Source organism: Talpa occidentalis, unplaced genomic scaffold (genome assembly GCF_014898055.3).
Source record: "Talpa occidentalis isolate TD23 unplaced genomic scaffold, MPIMG_talOcc4v2.1 talOcc4.8, whole genome shotgun sequence".
Lineage (NCBI taxonomy): Eukaryota > Metazoa > Chordata > Mammalia > Eulipotyphla > Talpidae > Talpa > Talpa occidentalis.
Window position 1 is genome coordinate 22,972,729 of NW_023605194.1, and position 21,244 is coordinate 22,993,972.

At 45.5% G+C, this 21,244-nt stretch overlaps 2 protein-coding genes across 3 annotated transcripts in view; one reads left to right on the forward strand and one right to left on the reverse strand.

Moving 5' to 3' along the window:
• The window catches only part of UBTD1 (ubiquitin domain containing 1), a 49,067-nt gene extending 47,961 nt beyond the window's left edge, over positions 1-1,106 (reverse strand). Inside the window, exon 1 of the mRNA XM_037495613.2 lies at positions 978-1,106. Within this exon, the coding sequence (XP_037351510.1) occupies positions 978-1,047 (70 nt within the window). The 5' untranslated portion in view covers positions 1,048-1,106. The remainder of the gene's footprint in view (positions 1-977) is intronic.
• A 730-nt stretch (positions 1,107-1,836) lies between these two features.
• Positions 1,837-21,244, forward strand: part of MMS19 (MMS19 homolog, cytosolic iron-sulfur assembly component) — a 33,020-nt gene continuing 13,612 nt past the window's right edge. Inside the window, exons 1-8 of one of the 2 annotated variants that reach the window (XM_037497633.2) lie at positions 1,837-2,002; positions 12,758-12,806; positions 14,762-14,862; positions 15,568-15,653; positions 16,040-16,114; positions 16,512-16,581; positions 16,909-17,037; positions 17,131-17,192. In XM_037497633.2, coding sequence (XP_037353530.1) covers positions 1,891-2,002; positions 12,758-12,806; positions 14,762-14,862; positions 15,568-15,653; positions 16,040-16,114; positions 16,512-16,581; positions 16,909-17,037; positions 17,131-17,192 — 684 coding nt within the window. In that variant the 5' untranslated portion in view covers positions 1,837-1,890. The remainder of the gene's footprint in view (positions 2,003-12,757; positions 12,807-14,761; positions 14,863-15,567; positions 15,654-16,039; positions 16,115-16,511; positions 16,582-16,908; positions 17,038-17,130; positions 17,193-21,244) is intronic. The other variant, XM_037497635.2, reaches the window with a different exon arrangement.

The window sequence follows — 21,244 nt, forward strand, 5'->3', positions numbered from 1 at the left end:
AAAGGGAGGTGTGGCAACTGGGTGGAAGAAGCGGCCGGTTCTGTCCCCGGCTGCACTGCTGACTAGCTGTGTGGCTCTGGCCAAGCTGCTCAACTTCTCTGGACTGGGCTTTCCACGCAGACAGGAGGAGGTGGGTCTGCGTGGACTTCAGGTCAGTTTCGAAGGCCCCTTTACGCTTGAAAGTCTTCAATTTTATCATTCTCAGAAAGCCCTGGCGACCACCTCAGAGAAGAAAGTGACTACAAGGCCCGGAGACACGACGGCCAGACCTCGCGCGGGGCGGAGCGCCGGGATGGAGGGGTGCACCCACCCAGTGAGGGGGCGCTGCCCGCCCCTCGCGGATCACCAGCGAGCAGACAGCTCCCACTCCCCAGGCGGGGCAGGTTCCCCCCAAACCCGAGGGCGAGTCCCACACCCCACCCCACCGTTCCTAGACCCCCATACGGAGAGGAGCTCGAAAAAGCCTTGCGGGGGAAAGAGAGATTCCCTTCCCAGAGCCCCGCGCCGCCGCGAGTCGGATTCCGGCGGCCACGACGTGCAGCCCGATCATGACACAGACAGTCCTGGAAGGCGCGACCGCTCCCGCCTCGCCCGCCCCGGGCTCGGGGGCGCCAGACCGCCCGCGCCGAGCCCCGACGGGCCGGCGTCCGCCCCTGGCCCGGCCGCCAGGTCGGCGGCGCCCCGGGCCCGGCCCTCCGGCCCTGCGGCCCCGCCGCGGTCTCGCGCTTCCTGCGCCGCCCCCGCCCCCACCCGGCCGCCCAGTCGGAGCGAGTTGGTCTCGCGGCGGGTCAGCGCTCGCGGGCGCCGGACCCGCCGCCCGCCGCCGGCAGCGCGGGGCAGGGTGGCCCGTCCGGCTCGCGGGCAGCCCAAGGGGAACCCGGGCTCGGGGCCGCGGGAGGGCGCCCGGGAAGCCCGGGGCTCGGGCGGGCGGGGGCACAGCTGGCGGGGCGCGGGGCCCTGCTCCCTCCGGTCGTTACCTGCGCGCTTGCGGGGGTGTCCCGGGGCGGCCGGCCTCTCCCGGCGCTGTCTCCCCACGCAGTTGCCCATGCTGGCTGCTCAGCCGGGCCCCATGCACCGGAGGCGGCGGGCGGGTCTGCTGCTCGCGATCCTGCCCGGACGGCGGCGTCCCGGGTCAGCGGCTCCCGCCGCCCGGCATCGGCGCTCCGACCTCCCCCCGAGGGCGCGCTCTGCCCCGGCGCCGGCTTCAGCACAAACTTTGCGGGCGAGGGGCAGGGGGAGGCGGCCGGCGCCCCAGCGCAGTCCCAGGTGGCCGGGCAGGGGGGCCCGCGACGGTGCCCGGCCGGAGACCAGCCCCGCTGGAGGGGCGGAGAGAGGGGGCGGGCACCGCCGCAGCTACTCGGGCTCGCTCGGGGCTCCCAGCTGGGGCCGGCCCCCGGCGCCTGTCACTCACCTGCCTGGCCCCGCCCCCGCCCGGCCCCCGCCCCGCGCCCCGCGCCGCCCGCGGTGCCCGCGCCGCCGCCGCCCGCCCCAGGTGCGCATGTGACCGGCAGCTCCGCCCCTCGGGCCAGGCCTCGTTTTCTCATTGGCTCCTCCCAAGGTGCGTGCCTCCCCCGGCCCCACCCAGCCAGGTGCCCGCCCCACCGCCCGTCTCGGGGGAGCCGGGCCGGGAATTATTCGCCCTCAATAGCCCCGGGCTGCGTGCCCAGCAGCCGCCCGCCCTCCCGCGCCGCCGCCCCGGCCCCAGGCCCCGCCCTGCGGGGAGGGACCGTCCCATCCCTCCCTGGAGCCGCCGGGCCCGGAGCCGGCGGGCACGTGACCAGCGCGCGCCCCGCCCCGCGGCCCGGCCCGGCGATTGGCCGAGGAGGCGCGTGCGCCGAGAGGCCCGGCCCGCGCCCGCCCACTTCCCTCCCCCGGGCCCGCGTCCGCGTCATGGCCGCCGCCGCCGCTCCGGAGGCGGTGGCGCCTGCAGGCGCCCTGTGGGGCCTCGTGCACGACTTCGTCATGGGTCAGCAGGAGGGCCCCGCTGACCAAGTGGCTGCAGGTACGGCACGCGGCGCCGCGCGGCTTCCGCTCGGGGCCCGCGGGGGAGCGGCCTCGGCGCCGGCGCGGGGCGGGAAGGGGGAGAGGGGCCGCCGTGCCTGGGGACCGGCCGGGGCAGCCTGCGAGCACCGCGTGCCCGGGGCCGGGCCGCGGGGACGGTCCTTGCATCTTCCTCAGGGCGCCCGCATGCCTCTCGCCTCTGCATGCGGCCGCTTTGAAGGGCGGCCGGTGTGGGGCGAAGCATTACCATTTCCCCGGTGAGGCTGGTGACCCCGGCGAGGGCGGGCTCGCAGGTCAGGCAGGTGGAGGGCTAGAGCTGGGACCCCAGAACTCCCACCCTCTGGGGGGTTAACGTGGCCGGAGGCATCTTCCGGGGCTTGTGCGCCTTCGCGTGGCGTGTCCCGGGCGCGCGCGGCCGGACCTTGGACAGGCGGTCACTGGAGAGAGGAGCGGCAGCCCGTCTAGGGGGTTGGGGATATTCTGCGTGTTCTCCTTGAGGCTTTCCCTCCGTTTCTTGGTAAAGTTATTAATTAAGTTGCTTTATGACTTTTTTTTTTTTATGTGGTGTTTGTTTTTATCTTTTCCCCAGAGCTCCAGATTCCTTCTTTTCACCCGTTCAGGGATCGCTTAGTTCTGACAGCTTTTCTAAGACGAGAATAAAACAAATTCCAGATTTCCTTGGAATTCTGAGTCTTCGCCCTTTTAGAAAAAAGAAAGTTGTCTAAAACTTTTAAAGTTGTTGAAAAAACTAAAGTTACTGAATGTTAGGAGGCCTTCCAATCTCGTGTTTTAGTAATAGAATACAATATAATCTCGTAAGTACTCATGAGTTTTGTCTTTGTTTTGGAAATTTGCGTACTTAGAAGGGACACATTTCTTTCGAACACTGAACATATTAGCTTTTAGAAGATGTGAGAAATAAAGTGAGTCTGATAGTAGTGTAATACTTTGCTCCTTAGCAATTTTCCGCTTTGATTTACTCATTCCACCATTATCGAACACATTTTCCATACACAGTGCAAAGCAATAGGAACAGAAATATAAATTAGCATAGATTTGTGCCCATCAGAAACTTGCAGTGAGCACACTCCATTAAAAGGACTGTGTAAAGTATGTGCAAGGTGGCATGGAAGCATCAAGGGGCAAATGGCTGCTGCTGCCATTCCCTTAAACATCTTCTAGTTTTGTGAAGTATAATGTTTTGGCTTTCTGTTTAAAGATTGATTTAGTTATACAAGAGCTGGGGTACAGGCCAGAGGCGCAGGAGGGTGAGAGAATTCACCAGACAAAACTGGGAGCAGGACAGGCAGACGGACCGAAAGCACTGCTAAGGTGAGCATCTGGCGAGACAGGAGAGGTCTGCCATGCCATGTGGGTATCTCTGGCCAGGCCGAGAATCACACCTGTGCTGTGGAGACTGTGGACAGCTTTATAGTGCCAGGCTCAACCCTCTGTGCCACCCGGGAGGCCCAAGTATAATGTTTTGAATACAGTGTCCTAGCAATGTCATTTCCCCCAGTGCTTTATTATGAAAAATTTCAAGCATACAGCTGTCCAGAGAATTTCATAAGAAATACATAGATTCACCACCTAGGTACTGTCATTAACTTTTTAATATAACTTGGCTTTATCACGTATCTATCTATCCATTTAAATTGCAAGTATCAGTACACTTCCCCCCTAAATACTTTGGTATCCGTATCATTAATTAGAGTTTGTTTGTTTATTTTGGTTTAAAATTTGTGTCCAATGAAGTGTAGTTGGTGTATTTACTGATTTTGAAACATGCATACACCTACCCTCTTCTAAGATAAAGTACATTTCTATAAACCGTGTCATTTGTAACTATTCTTTCATATTTATTCATTACAAACAATTCTGGATTTTGCAAAATCAGAGTATACTTGAGAAGACAGGGTGACTAAGCGCTGCCAAGTTCTTATAAATATTTTTGTAAAATTTATATTTTTTTGCCTGTAAAATGGCCTAAACTATTGTCTAGTTTAAGTTTAACTCAGCTTAGCCAAGACTGTAATAGTAGCCCTATAGTAATTTAGTCCTGAAGGGAAAAGGAGGTTGGTAGTAACAGTAAGGCTGAAAGTTTTGGTGGGATTGGATTATGTATAATCATGGCAGATTATGTATAACCATTATGTATAACCAAGCTTGAGCAAGGGAGTCAAATAATAAAGCCAATTTGAGAAATTGATATTCTCAATCATAGCCCTAGTTAGGGTTTTGAAGGCTGGCATTTTGAAGCATGCCTAGAATAAGATGTGCTTTCTTATCCTCTAGCCTAAGTCAAGTTTGTTAGTGCTGAAAGGACAACTTTCTATTCAACCACTCACAGCAGCAGCCCCTCCTACAAACTCTTAAATGCAGAAGAACACCTAAGATCACAAACGCAGCTACCACCAACTTTGTTTTGCCAGATGAAAGTATCAGATGTAAAGGTGCATATGACGGAAGAAATGACCTCACAGCCTACAGGTTAAAGTCTTATAGCTTCTCAGCCAACCAACCAATGCCTGTCCCTAGCCTTTTCTCTCACCATTCCCCTCCTGGGCTTTTAGATTCAGGCAACCACCTTTATTAAATATTCCTTAAGTGCTTTCCTTCCCAATTCTAGCTCCATTAATCAAAGGTAGACCTAGGGTTCTAGGCCAACCTTGAGTGCTCACTACCTGCACCCCATGTACTTCCTAATTACTCCAACCAGACGTCATCTCACACTTCAGAATCCTTGTGGTACTCTCAACCACTTATATACTTATATACTTATTACTTATATACTTATTACTTATTAGCAAACATGTTCACATCTCCACATCCTAACCCTTCTATTCCTACCACCGAAGTCTCCTGGAGACTAGCATTAAGTATGCAGTAAAAACTACCTAAGTGAATGAAATGAGAGGGAGGACCCTTAGGCTTTTGAGCTTGCGGGTAAGCAAAAGACAAGTATTTTGTCAATAATGGAGATTAGGAAGGGAGCTGATTTTGAAGATTTTTTTTGGACACATTGAATTTGCAAGTGACAGGTAGAATTTTATTCTCTATTTGAATTTTTCCATCATTTCAGTCTTTTTTATATTGTATTTCCCATATTTGTCATTTCCTGAGGATACCACTATTCCTGAAACTAAAAATGGTCTAAAAACAGTAAAATATAATCCTGAGAAATATCCGTGGCACCCTTAGCAGTATTTTCTGAGATCTTGATTAGAGCTGATTCCTGATTGGGATTTTTCTCTTTTGCTCCTTCACAACCTCCCTGCCTCCCTGCTTGGCTGCTACTCCAGATTCTCAAGAGGCTGCAACTCCATCAGACAGAAGTCTGATTGTGCATTCTGTGTCAGTGCTGGTATAAACACTCCTTTGACAACTCCTCAGTGACCCACACGAACTGGAACCCTGCTGAAGAAAGTGTGGGTAGTTAGGAGATGTTAGTAGGTCCATTTTTAGACAGCAGATCTTGGACATGTTGGAAAAACTTAGAACAACGTATAAAGGGAAAGGAACTTACACTTATTTTTCCTTAATACCAGAGAGACTACTCGTAAGAAAATTTGCTCTTTATTAGCTTCTTTCATCCCAGGAGCCCAAGTGCATAATTAGCAGTACTTCCAGGATTTTGTGTATTTTTCATTTGGGAGAACTTACAGTATTAAGAGAATTAGCACATAAAGTAGCTAATGGATTTTCAAAAAATCCAGGTATTTTACTCCTTTCTTAGGTTCACTCAGTCTCTGTTTATAAATGTCTTTGTTCCCCCAACAGACTACAGGCTCTTCAAATGCTCCGTCTGTATTTCTCTATCAGCCATAAAATAGTACCTGGTTTATAATAGATACTCAGTCCATGATGCATGGATAAGTGGAAATAAACACGACAATTTTTTAAAAGATGAAGAGAATACAAAAGAGGGAATACAGTAATAATGTTTGGGGACAAAAGGAATGTGTCACAAAGAGTTGACATTTGAATCTGATCTTGAAGAGTGGCAGTTCCTTAGACTGGCAAGGTCAGGAAAAAGCATCCCAAACCAAGGGTATGTTTCCAGGCTTAAGGATACGGAAAAGCTGGGCCGTTGGGATTCCATGTGACTGGATGATAGGAGCTGCGATGAAAGCAGAGACGAGAGGAGATTTGGGCCAGGGAGTCAGGTCTTAGGTGACATGGAGATTGGTGAGTCAAGGTGTAAATTGTGCATTTTAAGGAAGTAGCATTAGACGACTTACAGTATTTTCGCAGCATTTTAGCAACCATCACCACTATCTTAAAATTCTAGAACATTTTCACCACAATAAAAAATAGAGGGTTATTTTGAGGCTCTTGTTGTATAGTCTAGCTATAGGGATAAGGAAGAATTATATTTGAAAGGCACTTCTAAAGTAGACTCAACAAGAGTAGAATAAGATATTAGATTTAGTCTCCTTTGTGATTCAAAATAGTGATTCTGGATTTTGCAACCTCATTTGCCATTTCCCTTACTCTTATTTACTATTGTGAGATAGCTTTATTATCTTACTTTTTTCCTAATTTCATATTTTGTACTTCACTTTACTTTGTGCTGCATTAGTTCAAAGTGGGGTCCTTGTGAAAATATCAAGACTAAAGGGCTCTGCAGGGAGAATTTACCCACATACTGGGATTCAAGGAATCGCTTGCAAATGCAAGTTACTTTGTAATTATAAAGCAGTCAGTTTCATAATGATGTATACTGAATGAAGTATTTTTCTTTTATATACCTTGAGGCAGTGTGTAGGAGTGGGAGTTGATTTTTAAGGGGGCCCAAAGGACCCTCTGGTGATGGAAATAAGCTGTCCTTTTTTTTTTTAAGATTTATTTATATTTATTTATTTATACAAGCACTGGGTACAGTCAGAAGCGCGGGAGGGTGAGAGAATTCACCAGAGCCAGAGCGAGGAGCAGAGCAGGCAGAAGGACCGAAGTACACTGCTGAGGGGAGCAGCGGGCGGGCGGCAGGAGAGGTCTGCGCGCCCTGTGGGACCCTCCTCCAGTGGCCGGGGAGCAGCGGGAGCAGCCGGGGCTTGAACCGGCGGCTGCGGGCAGCTTCGCAACCTGGCGCTCAACCACTGCGCCACTGGGGAGGCCCGGAAATAAGCTGTCTTGATTGGGGTATAGATTACTCAGAGTATACTTTTGTTAAAAGTCATGAAAATAGAGTTAATACCTTTGCATTTCTCTGTATGTAAAGTATGCCTCAGTTTTGTTTTTAATGAAAAAATTTGAGGCAACTGAGGGGGGCCTATTAGACAGGTGTTTGTATTACAGTACTTGAGGTATTCCCAAAGATAGACAGAGGACTTGAATGGTGTTGCTGAGGAAGGATTCAGTTCATTGATGATCTTTGCTAATAACAATTGTCAGTGCCCTGTAGTGGCCTATGCATAGTTATTGCTAAGGCTTTTTGTGGCCGCTACTGAAATTTGTTTTGAGATGGGCTCTTGCCAGGTGGTTCCCAAAAAGTACCGTTTTCTGTCCTCTCAAATGGTATAATACAGTTGTGGATTGTAACCCAGAAATGGATATCTTTGTTCATTTACTTGGTTGTAGACCCCCAATTATCAGTTCCTGGGTTTGTGGTGTTAGTCTGGCTGATGCCCCTTCCCCCACCCTAGAGTCAGCACATTTTTTTCTTTCCCTTGGCTCTTTCAGGAGTAGGGGCAGCAGCTGGGACTTCCGCGTCCTGGCACCAGTTGGGCTAAGAGTGCCTCATGTCTAAATTTGTGCCAGTCACGAGCTATGAATCCTGACTGGAGAGCTCCTTTTCCTCAGTCGGCTGAACTTCTTATTCTAGTGCCAGTGTGAGCCTCTGCCCAGCTTAGCTCACAGCTGTTGCTTTGAGACCACAGGCTTAAGGAGAAGTAGAGGTTGGGAAGTTTTCTCAAGTCTCTTATTCACTCTAGTCAGAGGTTAGCGTTGGTCAGAGCTAACTAGTGAGGTCCTGCATTCAAAAGCAGGTAGGCTAGGAACCCTGAACTGGCTCTTGAGAGCAATGCCCTAGTCGCCATGCCTTGCGGAGTTAGCACCTCTGTGATAATCAAACCCTTAGGAAGATTGCTAACCTTTAACTCTGTTTCTCCTTTGAAAATATATCCAAAGATGCTAGTTAGGTTGCTGTGAGTTATTGTGCTGCTAAAATTGCATTTTTTTTTTTTTTGATAGAGGCATGTTTTGTTTTATTTATTTGTTTGTTTGTTTTTTTTTTTTGTTTATACATGCACTGGGTACAGTCAGAAGCGCGGGAGGGTGAGAGAATTCGCCAGAGCCAGGAGCAGAGCAGGCAGAAGGACCGAAGTACACTGCTGAGGGGAGCAGCGGGCGGCAGGAGAGGTCTGCGCGCCCTGTGGGACCCTCCTCTGGTGGCCGGGGAGCAGCCGGGGATCGAACCAGCACTGCAGGGGCCGCGGGCAGCTTCGCAACCCAACGCTCAACCGCTGCGCCACCGGGGAGGCCCTAAAATTGCATTTTTTAAATAATATTTTCACAAAGATACAACATTCAAAGGTGCAAAAGGATACTAGTGATAAGTCTCGTCCATCCCAAGATAAAATGCGGACTGCCACAAATTTAACTATTGCTAGTGTATGACATATCTTCACGGAAGGAGGGAGGGTAAAAAGTGTTGATCTAAGTGACTTTAGAAAACAATTTTGTCTAGGAACTTTAAAGCTAAAGACAGAACTGTCCATAAACACTACACTCTGCTTATAAATTTGTTTCTCACAAAAGTTGAGCATTCTGAAAGTAGTTTATAACTATCCAAGAGTTGAAAAAATAATAAATGGATTAGGGATCTGGTGGCAGAGTTTGGAGCAGCTGTGGTACAGGAATGAGCTCCCATCCTGTTTTTAGTCATGTTTGCTCCTCAAGGACTAGGGAAAGTTTACCATTAACAAAGACACCGAAGTACCCCAGCACCTTTGTTCCATCAGCAAAGAAGAGCACACACTAGAAACATCACTCAATCGCAGCTGTTGAAGGACCCACAGGTGCCATTTGCTGCATACAAAGCCCCCCTTTTGGAACATAAGATTATTGTCCTCCTGCAGACCACCCAGGTTTACAGCCCCGAGGAGGCCTTCACCCTGGCCATCACAGACCTTATCAGTGAGCTCTCCCTGCTGGAAGAGTGGTGTGAAGTGACAGCAAGAAGGAACTGAATAGTGGGCTGGAAACCTTGCTCAGCTGTTTCCTACCCTCCAATAGGCCTTTCTGCAGGCACCAAGCAGAGGAGAGGAGCCTCTTCTGGCCATGGGTCTCCCTGTGGATGTCTCAGTGAGCTCCACCCCATGACATCTGCACATAGATTATTTTCTCTCTCTAATAAAGTGTGGCAGGAAGGAAGAATGAATGGATGGATAGATAGATAGACAGGTAGGTAGGTAAATAGGTAGTGGGGTAAACAGGATAACAGGAACCAGCTCAGAGAAAGAAATTACAAACAAGAAAGGAGTAAGGCTACAATGAACTCAGGTACTGGGTTAGGGTTGGGAAAAATGATATGCTCTTATGGTTTGAATAATATACATATCAATAGATGCAGAAATGATAGATATGTGCAATACACATGAGTTATTCGCAGTTTTTTCTAACAGCCAAGAAGCAGTAGCACCCCTGTAGCAACAGGTGTATCCACATCCAGATCTTGACTCTCCAATAAAAAGAACCAGGGTTTCTTGGAGAATTCTAGGCTTGAGGCAGGGAAATTACTTGGTAGTGGTAGAAGGTCAGAAAGTACTTAAAAAATGAAAAGATGGGCCATGTCAAAAGGACATGAGCCAAACTAAAAAGTTCTTACTACACTACCTCAAACCAAAATCACTGCTGCATAGCAAAAGAATGGGAGAAGATAATATGCAAGCGATAGGACAGATAAGGGGTTGATATTTCATAAAACATAAACAACAGAAAAACTTAGTAACTAAGTGATCAAATTTAAAGTCACCATTGTTGAGTCACATTGATAATTGCATCCCTGATATAAGAAGGTACTTCCCCTTCATGTTTTTCTTTCCAAAAACTCATAGTTCAAGTCTAAACATGAGGAAAACATTAAAAAAAAAAAAAAAAAAGACAAACCCTAATTAAGGGACATTCTTAAAATATTTATTTAAAATATCAAGATCATGAAAAACAGGGAAGACTAAGAGAGTTTTGCAGACCAGAGGAGACTAAGGATCTGTGGATGACCAGTTGCCCTCCATCCCTAAGAAAATGACTGGAAAAATTGGTAAAATCCTAATAAAGTCTAGAGTTTAATTAATGGTTATGTGCCAGTGTTTATTTCTTAGTTTTAACAAATTGCCATGTAAGACGTTAACATTAGAAAAACTGGGTGAAAGTGTACAGAAATTCTGTAGTATCTTATAACCTTTTTAAAAATCTAAAATAATTTCAAAATAAAACGTTATTGCATTTTATTATCTCCCCTCCAAAATGCTGTGTTGTAAACTGACATTTCCTCTATAAACATAATTTTTTTAAAGGAAAAGAAAAAAATTTTAAAGACGAAAATTAAAGCTCTGTCCATACTATATGCTATTTATATGGACTGTTCTGCTTTTAGATCCTGCCCCCTTTATCAGTATATACATAGCTTCTTTGGTTTTTATTTTTTCATTTTCCTTTTTTTCTAAGTAGCTTCAGAGAATTCCATTATGTGGTTGTACTATAATTTACTTAACTGGTTTCTTACATCATTTGTTGTTTGTAGTCATTTGCTGTTACAAATAATTATGCAGGACCTCCCTGATGGTGAAGGGGTTCAAGTCTCAGCTATCAAGCTATCACCAGCCACTGCAGCATGAGTTCCATCCCTTATTCTGGGCCTGGGAGGTAACCCACATGGCACAGCAGACCTGCCCTGCCTTGCCCCGCTGCTTCCCCCAGCAGTGTGTTTCAGTAGATTTGCCTTTTCTGCTCCTTATTCAGTCTCTGGTGAATCCTCTCACTTTCTGCACCTCTGGCCTATACCCCAAATTTAATAAATCTTTTTTTTTTTTTTTGTGGGACCCTCGCTGTCGGCCGGGGATGGAACTGGCGCTGCAGAGGCTGCAGGCAGCCTTGCAGCCCAGCACTCAACCGCTGCACCACCAGGGGAGGCCCCCAAATTTAATAAATCTTTAAAAAAACAAACAATTCTGTAATGAATAACCTGTACATACATTGTTTTATACTTTACAAATATATATGGTAAATTTATTTATTTTAAAGATTTATTTATCTATGCATACAAGAACTGGGGTGTAGACCAAAGGTGTGGGAGGGAGGAGCTATGAGAGGATTCACCAGAGACAGAGCAGGTATCCGAACAGGTGGACTGACTAAAATACACTGCTGAGGGAAGCAGAGGGCCAGACAGGAGAGGTCTGCTGCGCCATGTGGGTTAGCTCACTGGTCCAGAATGGAACTCCTTTTGTAGTGGCTGCAGATAGTTACATAGTGCAGTGCTTATTAACCCCTTGCGCCACTGGGGAGGTCCTATTTGGTAAATTTAAAGAAGATTCCCCCTGGGGCCTCCCCGGTGGCGCAGCGGTTGAGCACTGGGTTGCAAAGCTGCCCGTGGCCTCTGCAGCGCCAGTTCGATCACCGGACAACGGTCCCACATGGCGTGAGGCACCAGACCTCTCCTGCCGCCCGCTGCTCCCCTCAGCAGTGTACTTCGGTCCTTCTGCCTGCTCTGCAACCCGCTCTGGCTCTGGTGAATTCTCTCACCCTCCTGCGCTTCTGACTGTACCCAGTGCTTGTACAAATAAATAAATAAATCTTTTTTAAAAAGAAAGAAAGAGGGCCTCCCTGGTGGTGCAGCGGTTGAGCACTGGGTTGCGAAGCTGCCTGCAGCCTCTGCGGCGCCGGTTTGATCCCCGGCTGCTCCCCGGCCACCGGAGGAGGGTCCTACATGGCGCGCAGACCTCTCCTGCCGCCCGCTGCTCCCCTCAGCAGTGTACTTCGGTCCTTCTGCCTGCTCTGCTCCTGGCTCTGGCTCTGGTGAATTCTCTCAACCTCCCGCACTTCTGACTGTACCCAGTGCATGTATAAACAAAAACAAACAAACAAAAAATAAATAAATAAATAAAACATGCCTCTATTTAAAAAAAAACAAAAAAAAAAAAAGAAAGAAAGAAAGAAAATTCCCTGGGTTATAGCAGATGTGCACTTGTAATTTTAAAGATGACAGTATCTTAAAAAAAAAGAGAGATAGTGTCAAATTGTCCTACATAGAAAGGGTAATCAATTTATACTCCTGCCTACAATATATACGGGTGTCTGTTTTCGCATACCATCACTAAACAGCATGTGTTTAAAAGTTCGATCTTCATTAGGTTCTCTCTCTCTCCCCCTCTCCCCTGCCCCCCTGCCAGTGTTAATAGAATCTTTTTTCCCTTTAATCATTTTACATACTTTTGCGTGTACACATGTGACGGTTTTAACTTCATAATGTTTATTTCCTACCCAGCCATGTTAATGAATTCTTTTAGTTGTATATATTATATATTTTTTACCTATTTCTTTTGGATTTTCCATTTGTAAGTGATGCATTTGCTTCCCTTTCAGTTTCTATACATGAAGCTGCATATTTGTAATAATGCCTCTCATGCAGGAGGCCAACATAGTAAACCCCAAAGTACAAACTCTAGCATAGGCAAGAAACTTTGGTAATTAGAAACATTGAATCCTGGGATGGGATCTTGATTTTATTTTCTCATATTTCTTCTGTTTCCTCTAGATGTGAAATCTGGCAGCTACACAGTGTTACAAGTGGTAGAAGCACTTGGGTAAGAGCCTCCATTATAGAATGTCCTTCTCTATTTTGTACACTGCTGCTTTCCCATAGTTAATTAACCCCAAATTTCTTCTACCAAAGCCCAACTTCCACCACTCACTTCCATATCAGTACCTCAGGCTAAGCCTTTGATGCTTTTGAAAAGTTTCATATCACCTAACTGAGGCTCCCTATGAAAGTTTTATATGCACACAATCTGTGGGTCACATCAGCTGCTGGATTAGCCCACAGGTTTGGGGTAGGTGATTGAAGGCCATCAACTCTTATGTAGAGCTAGGACTCCTATGCTTCTTCATCTTTACCAGCCCAGACCTGACTTGGATCTGACCCAGACCTGACTTGGGTCCCTGCCTGGGAAGTTACCGGGAGGCTGACCTTGCACTAGGTAGACCCTGTCTATAGAAAAGTGAAGAGACAGCTGGAAAACCAGTGTCATAACCAGATACTCCAACATCAGAGGAAATATGTGCTTATAATCGAATGCCCACTTTCCTTGTACTCACACTTGATAGACCGTTTAGATTGACATGTCTTATTAGCAAAGGGTGTTAACTGTCACAGCGAGCATATCTTCTAAAATAGAAAACTAGAAAATTGGAGGGAGAGAGGGACTAGGTCACTGTTGTACGTTTCTCCCACATATGAGAACACTTGACCTTTGTACCACATTATAGCATTGGTCATTTTTATTGAGATATAATGCATATAAAAGTCCCCCTTTGAAGTGTAATTTCATGGCTTTTAGTATATTCACAGATTTGTGCAACCCTTAGCACAATCAATTTTAGAATATTTCCATTACCCCAAAGAGAAACCCCATGCCCATTAGCAGTCATTCCCCATTATCTCCTAATGGGGAATGGCAACCAATTCTGCTTTCTGCTTTCTGTCTCTATGAATTTGCCTTTTCTGGACGTTTCATGTAAATGGACTCATGTAACATATGACCTGCATAATTGGTTTCTTTCACTTAACTTGATATTTTCAAGGTTCATCCTTGTGTAGCATGTTTTAGCACTTCATTTCTTGTTGAATAATTTCCATTGAATGGATATACCATATTTTGTTTAACCATCAGCCAGTGGATCCTCATAATCAGTTAATAGACATCTTGGTTGTTTCCACACTTTGACTTTTCTGAAAAATGCTGCTATAGGCATTTGTATGCTTTGGTCCATTTTTAAATGCAGTTATCTACTTCTGAACAGAGATTTTTCTACATTTGCCTATCCCAGGAAGCCTGTCAAGACTGATCTTATATTTGGTTATGGATACCCTTCTCTCTGAGGTTTCACTCACATGTCCTGGCTAGTTCCCCTTCAGAAATCTTTCTACTTTTACTTTGTTAGATTCCTTGTAGTATATTTAAATCTAATCTCTATGGAGCTATTTTAAAAATAAGTCACCTCCTCGTTGTAGTCCAGCTCCTCCCACATCAATAATCCTAGTTAAAACCTTTATTCTGGCCATCTTACTTTAAAAACTTCCAATTATAAAGTTGTTCTTTTCCTAAGACCTTGGTGATTGCTCTTAACATTTTTCTTTATATTTACTTTCCTATTTTGGTAGAAGCTGCAACTGCCAATCATATCTTGGGCCTTGTGGACAGCAGCTGCTAAGCTTTGTTTCAGAGGAATGTCACAGTCACACTGGGGGGAAAGGATACCTAGTGCCCTGTGAGTGCCTGGCAACGGACACTTCTATTGGCTGTAGTGCCCCATGTGCCCCAGCTAAGGATGCCAGAGCAATATGACGATCAGCTCTTTGATCTCTGGCCTTGCTGATATCTGTAATTCTAAGTACTTTCAGAATATCATCCTGGCATCACACCCTTAACAGGGCTTGACTTCCATGCCCAGGGGGTGAATGTGACTAATTGCAAAATATTTATTCCTTCCAAAGTTTGATCTGGATAATATCACACTCTCTCTATCCTGCTTTCTCCAGGTCCTCTCTAGAGAATCCAGAACCCCGAACTCGGGCACGGGGAATCCAGCTTTTGTCACAGGTGCTACTCCAATGTCATTCCTTGCTCCTGGAGAAAGAAGGTACTGGCATCATTAGTAGGAATGTCTTCCTGAGTTACAGAACCAAGGCCTTTCTTGTCTATTCAAGCTAATGTTATAGGGAGGGCATAAGGTATCTGTGAACTACTTATTCAAGTCTTCGTTCCTCACTGGCATATGGCAGAAATGATAAGAATTGAGACAAAAGACACATGGATTCAAATGCAGCCTTAGACCTTTTTTCCCACAATGTATCTTCACTGCTCTGTGAAATGGAAAAAGTAGTGTTTCATAGAGAAGAAAAGTCATGAAATATCACAGCACTTTTAAAGCCTAAGGAGAAAAGCCAACTTATTTTCTTTCCGTAGTAGGGTTATGGGAACTATCACCTATATAAATAGCTTTCTTAGCATATAACCATGCCCTTTTATTTATGCTACTTTTGAGTTACAGTGATAGAATTAAGCAATATTTAATAGTTGTGACTGAGATTTATGTCCTACAAGCCCAAAATATTTCCTGTCTTACCCTTTAAGAAAAAGTTTGCCAACACCTCTTCTGTATAAGGTCAGTTCTGGGGATGAAAATGGATTTGACTGTGGACCCATGTGAAAATGGGTAATAGATGTGCACCTATTTTCCTGATATCCCTGGGTGAAGGAGAGAATTTGCAGTGACACCCAAGCGGAACAGATGTTGGTGGGCCCTCTGCGTATATAACTAATGGCTAAGTTTCTGTTTGTGCAGTGGTACACCTGATCCTATTCTATGAGAACCGGCTGAAGGACCATCATCTTGTGATCCCGCCTGCCCTGCAGGGTTTGAGGGCACTTGTGAGTTCTCCCCTTTTATTCATTATACACTGTGTTCATGGGAGCACTTATGCAGTTCATTCTTTCCTTGCCCGTTGGGGGTGAGGCTTGTGCTGAGGAACAGATACCTGAGTATGGGACTCAGCTAGTGTCAGCCAGCTCCCCTTCTGTTTTTACTCTAGGGAGTAAAAATATCTTTTGGGGTACTGGAATTAGAGCGAAATGGAAGGAGCTGCAGGGAACTAATCAGCTTGAGAACAGGGGCCACATTTCTCACTGTTAGCACTTCTTCCTGAACCAGGCTATTGTGGGTCCTACCATAGCTAATTAGGGCTGTTTTAGAGTTGTGTCTTAGAGGCTATGCTAGAATTCCCCTGGTGCTCACCTATCTTCTCTTTCTCCCCAAGAGCCTATGTGTGGCCTTGCCCCCAGGGTTAGCTGTCTCTGTGCTTAAAGCCATCTTCCAGGAGGTCCATGTACAGGTGAGTGATAAGTTACCTTGGTGTGCACTATCTCCCTACATAGTTATCTAGACATAGCTAGAATTAGGTAACAACAACAAAAAATACTGCCTTTTAATTTCTGAACTCTTTCAGGTCTTTGGCCGTGTTTACCTGCTAGTCCTTCTGTTTAAGGAGAAGGAGGCATGTTTCTAACCTATGTCCTTTGACACCTAAGGATAGTCAGCATACAGCAGACAGGTTTTGGTTACTGTTTCCACTGTCGTACTGCTGGGCTCCTAGCCATATCCTTTTTCTGTATTCTTGGGTTGATCTTATACTCTTATAAAGAGCACTGTCTACTTAGAGAGTTGTAAAGCAAGAAGTAGTTATGCCAGCTGAGCACTTACTTTACTTATTTTCTGTCTCCCACCTCAAGTCCCTGTCCCAGGCAGACCGGCACACTGTCTATAGTACTATCACCAATTTCATGCGAACCCGGGAAGAAGGTATGAGATGCTTGCTGGGAAATTGCTCATCCTTCCCTCACTCCTGCTGCCAGGGCATAGTTTAGCCTGGGGGTTGTATAGCAGAACAATTTCCATGGCAGAGGATAAGGAAGGGAAATGGGTTTCTACTCAGTCCCCAGAGAAGCAAGGAAGCAGGGGTGCATGGGGTCGGAGGAGGTGAACGATGTTTTCATTTCTTACCTCTGTGATGTATTGTTGCACATCTCTTCTCAATTCAGTATGCACTTAGAATAGGAAAACAAAAGGGTCAGCTTTGGAAAGCTTGCTGTCTGGGAGACAGTAATGACCTTGTTTTCTTCTCCCCAGAGCTGAAGGGCCTAGGAGCTGACTTTACCTTTGGCTTCATCCAGGTGATGGATGGGGAAAAGGATCCCCGTAACCTTTTGGTGGCTTTCCGCATCGTCCATGACCTCATCTCCAGGGATTATAGTCTGGGTACGTCCTTGTAGCCACGAATTAATTGGTTGGGGCTTGTTGTAATATATCAATAGCTTATGAGTCAACCTCATTCTTTCTCTGTTGCCATAGGACCCTTTGTGGAGGAGTTGTTTGAAGTGACATCCTGTTACTTCCCTATTGACTTTACCCCTGTAAGTAGTACCATTCATTCATTCAGATACTCATTGAGTACCTATATGTGCCTGGCTGAGTTCTAGGCACTCAGGCTTTAGCAGAGAACAAAACAGACAATCTCTGCCCTCGTGAACTTAACATTTTAGTAAATTGGGACGTTCAGGATGTACTTTAAACTCCCTAAAAATGTACTTAATGCTGAGAGGTTTATAGAATTATAAAACATGGTCACTGCTCTTGAAGGTTGAAGCATTTAAGTAATAATATGACATTATGGGCCAAAGTGAACAGTGGTATTCTAGTTGTTCAGAGAAGATAAGAGTTTAGTGTAAGCTACAATAGGCAGCTACAATAGTGACTGACTTTATAGATAAAATAGGATTTCATTTGGTTTCTGAGGGATGCTAGAATATGATTCTGGAATGCCAGGGGGCATCTCAGGCCATAGAAGCAAACTGACAAAACAAAGGCACACAAATTGAGCATAATATGTATAAGAGGTATTTGCTCTGGCCCCCTTAGACCTTCCTTTCACTCTGCATCTTGATTTCCCTTCCAATCCAAATATTCAGGTTCTCATCACTGTACGGGTGTGCATGGGTATGTGCACTCCAGGAATTAATGGTTTGGGAGAAGTGATTTATCACAACACACCAGACAACACTGAGTATTGATTGACTCTGCCTTTAAAGTTACAAGCCATATTTGTCTATTCCCAAATTGGAAATTTCTTGCCACTTTATTATAGTTAACATCATGTTGCTTAAGACCACCTCTCTCTCACCCTGATGTTCTCTTTCGTAATCACTGTTTCTAACTCAAGCAAGCTTACATCTTTGATTTCTCTGTTATGGTTTTGTTTTATTTTGTGTTTGTTTTGAAGAGAACACAATTCAAAATCCCAAAGCTGCAAAAAGTGAAAAACCTACCTACCATCAAATTTCCTTCTCCATAGTTAACATATTTTATCATTCACATCTGTATCTTCACAGACCAAGCTTTTTCATCCATATATAAGCAGGTGCTTAGCCCACTTCATCTACCCAAATGTAGCTTATATATATACTTTTCCTGTACTTTGCCTTTTTCACTTAACAGTGAGTTCTTTATTCTTTAAGACTGCGTAATATTACTTTACTTGGGAATACCTAATTTCACTATGGGATAAAGGTTGCTAATCTTATGCTGTTATAAACAATGTTGCAATATACATGCCCTATATATGTATCATTTCACATACTTATAGGTATAACAGTAGGATAAATTCCTAAAAGTAGAATTTACTGGAACATATGCATTTATGATTTAGAGATGGGGAAGAGTGTTTCATCCAGTTATTTTTATGTTTTTTTTTTTTTTTAAGATTTATTTATTTATGCATACAAAAGCTGGGGTATAGGCCAGAGGTGTGGGGGGCGAGAGGATTCACCAGAGACAGAGTAGGGAATAGAACAGGCAGATTGACCAAAGTACACTGCCGAGGGGAGCAGCGGGCGAGCCAGGAGAGGTCTGCTGAGCCATGTGGGTTGCTCCCTGGCCGGGGATCGAACCTGTGCTTCAGTGGCTGCGGACAGCTTCATAGGTTGCGTCTGAACCCCTTGTGCCACCAGGGAGGCTCTCATCCAGTTATTTTTAAAGGTAATACAATAAGCATAATTCAGCATTTAAAGGTAGAGAATTAAGCCTCTTTAACTGTCACCACCCATTTTCCCCTTAGAGATAACCCTGTTCCCAGCTGCTTATGTTTTCTCTGACAAATTTTAGGCATAGCAAATTTACAAATAAAGACAGGAGAACTTCTCTTTTTGAGCAGTTCTTTTTTGTAGTGTTCTACGCTGCAGCCTACAAGAAGCTAAAAGCTCTTGTCAATGTGCTAATTAAAACCGACACTTGTCTTTAGCTATTTGTTAGGGGGCCTCCCTGGTGGCGCAGTGGGTTAAGTCTTATCACTCTGAAGCTGTCAGCAGCCACTGCAGCACGAGTTCAATCCCCGGCCTGGGAGCTAACCCACATGGTGCAGCAGACCCCTCCTGTCTTGCCCGCTGCTCCCCTCAGCAGTGTTTTTCAGTCAATCCACCTGTTCTGCTCCCCACGCTGTCTTTGGTAAATCCTCTCATCCCCAGCCCTCTTACCTCTGGCCTCCACCCCAGTTCTTGGATGCATAAATAAAATAAATCTTTAAAAACAAAACAACTGGGCCTCCTTGGTGGGGCAAGGGTTAAGACGCAACCTATGAAGCTATCTGCAGCTACTGCAGCATGAGTTAGATTCCTGGCCAGCCAGGGAGCAACCCACATGGCACAGCAGACCTCTCCTGACTCACCCCACTGCTCCCCTCAACAGTGTGCTTCCGTCGGTCTGCCTGTTCTGTGCCCCACTCTGTCTCTGGTGAATTCTCTCACCACCACCCCCACACACACACACCTCTGGCCTGTACCCCAGTTCTTGTATGCATAAATAAATCTTTTTTTTTTTAAATCATAAATAAATAAACCCCAACTATTTGTTAGAACTATTATTTATGATCTTATTAGTTTTACCCACAGTAGTAAATCATATCAGTATAAGTGATAGTTTCTTTGACTCTCATCATGCCTGTGTGCTTGCTCTAGAGCAAGGGCTAATTAGCAGACTTGCAGTGAAGGGCCAGAAAGTGACTGTTACAGTTTCTGCAGCCATATGGTCTCTGTTGTGACTCCTTAACTCCATGATTCTAGCACAAAAATGGCCATAGACACTGAAATACAGTACTGCAACTATTTGCAATAAAACCTTATTTATGGACATGGAAATTTAAATGTCATGTAATTTTCCCATGTCATAGGATGTTCTTCTTCTTTTGACTTTTTTCCAACTAGTTTAAAATGTATACACTATTCTTAGCTTGTGAGTCACATAAACTCAATTGGTTGTTTCCTTCTCCTAATGCAGAGTAGATATTAAATCTTCCTTCACCATCATCCTAGGTGTTCCTTTATCCTTGGATGAGATCTCTTATTCCCTGTGCCCATGTTATTTCTCATTTTGTTATTTATTCCCTTGCTTTGGTGTTACACATCTTTAGTAACTCTCTGAGTGTATAAAAGAATAAAAAGTTTAGGATTTTGTAAATCTAAAATGTCTTCATTCTTTCCTCCCACTGTTGACAGTATGGGTATAAAATTCAGAATGGAAGAAATACTTTTCCACCAAGATTTTGAAGGCATTGCTATATTTACCTCTAGTTTTCAGTTGTAGAGAGAAGTCTCAGTTTCTTCTGAGTTGAAACTTTTGTGTTCACCTTTTCTCCCTCCTTTCTGGAAGCTTTTAAGTATGATTTTGCCACCAATATATTGAAATTTCACAATAATATGCCTTAGTAAGGGTTTGTTTCATGCATCACATTAGATATTTGGTAGGACCTATCTATCTGGAAACTTGTGTTGTTCAGTCCTGGAAAATTTTCTTGCATTCTTTCATTGATGATTAATTTCTTCCCCTCTGTTTTCCTTTGTTCCTTGTTTTTGGAACTCCTATTAATATTTTGTTGGATCTTTGAATCTTTTCTTTCATATTTTCATTTATTTCTTCCTTTATCTTTTCGGTTAGTCAAAGTTCAGCCACGAAAATAGAAATCACATTGTAATGAAAATAAATAATCTAGGGGCCTTCCCGGTGGTGCAGTGGGTTGAGTGCATCACTGTGAATCTGTCCACAGCCTCTGCAGCACAGATTCAATCCCAACCGCCGGGGTGATACCCACAGGGCGTGGCAGACCTCTCCTGTCTCACCCGCTGCCCCCCTCAGCAGTGCTTTCGGTCCGTCTGCCTGTTCTGCTCCCTGCTCTGTCTCTGGTGAATCCTCTCACCCTCCCGCACCTCTGGCCTGTACCCCAGTTCTTGTATAAATAAATAAATCTTCAAAAAAAAAAAAAAAGGCCTCCCCTAGTGGCACAGCGGTTGACTGCTAGGCTGCGAAGCTGCCCACAGCCTCTGCAGTGCCAGTTCAATCCCCAGCCACCAGCGAGGGTCCCACATGGCGCGACAGACCTCTCTTGCTGTGCCTGCTGCTCCCCTCAGCAGTGTATTTC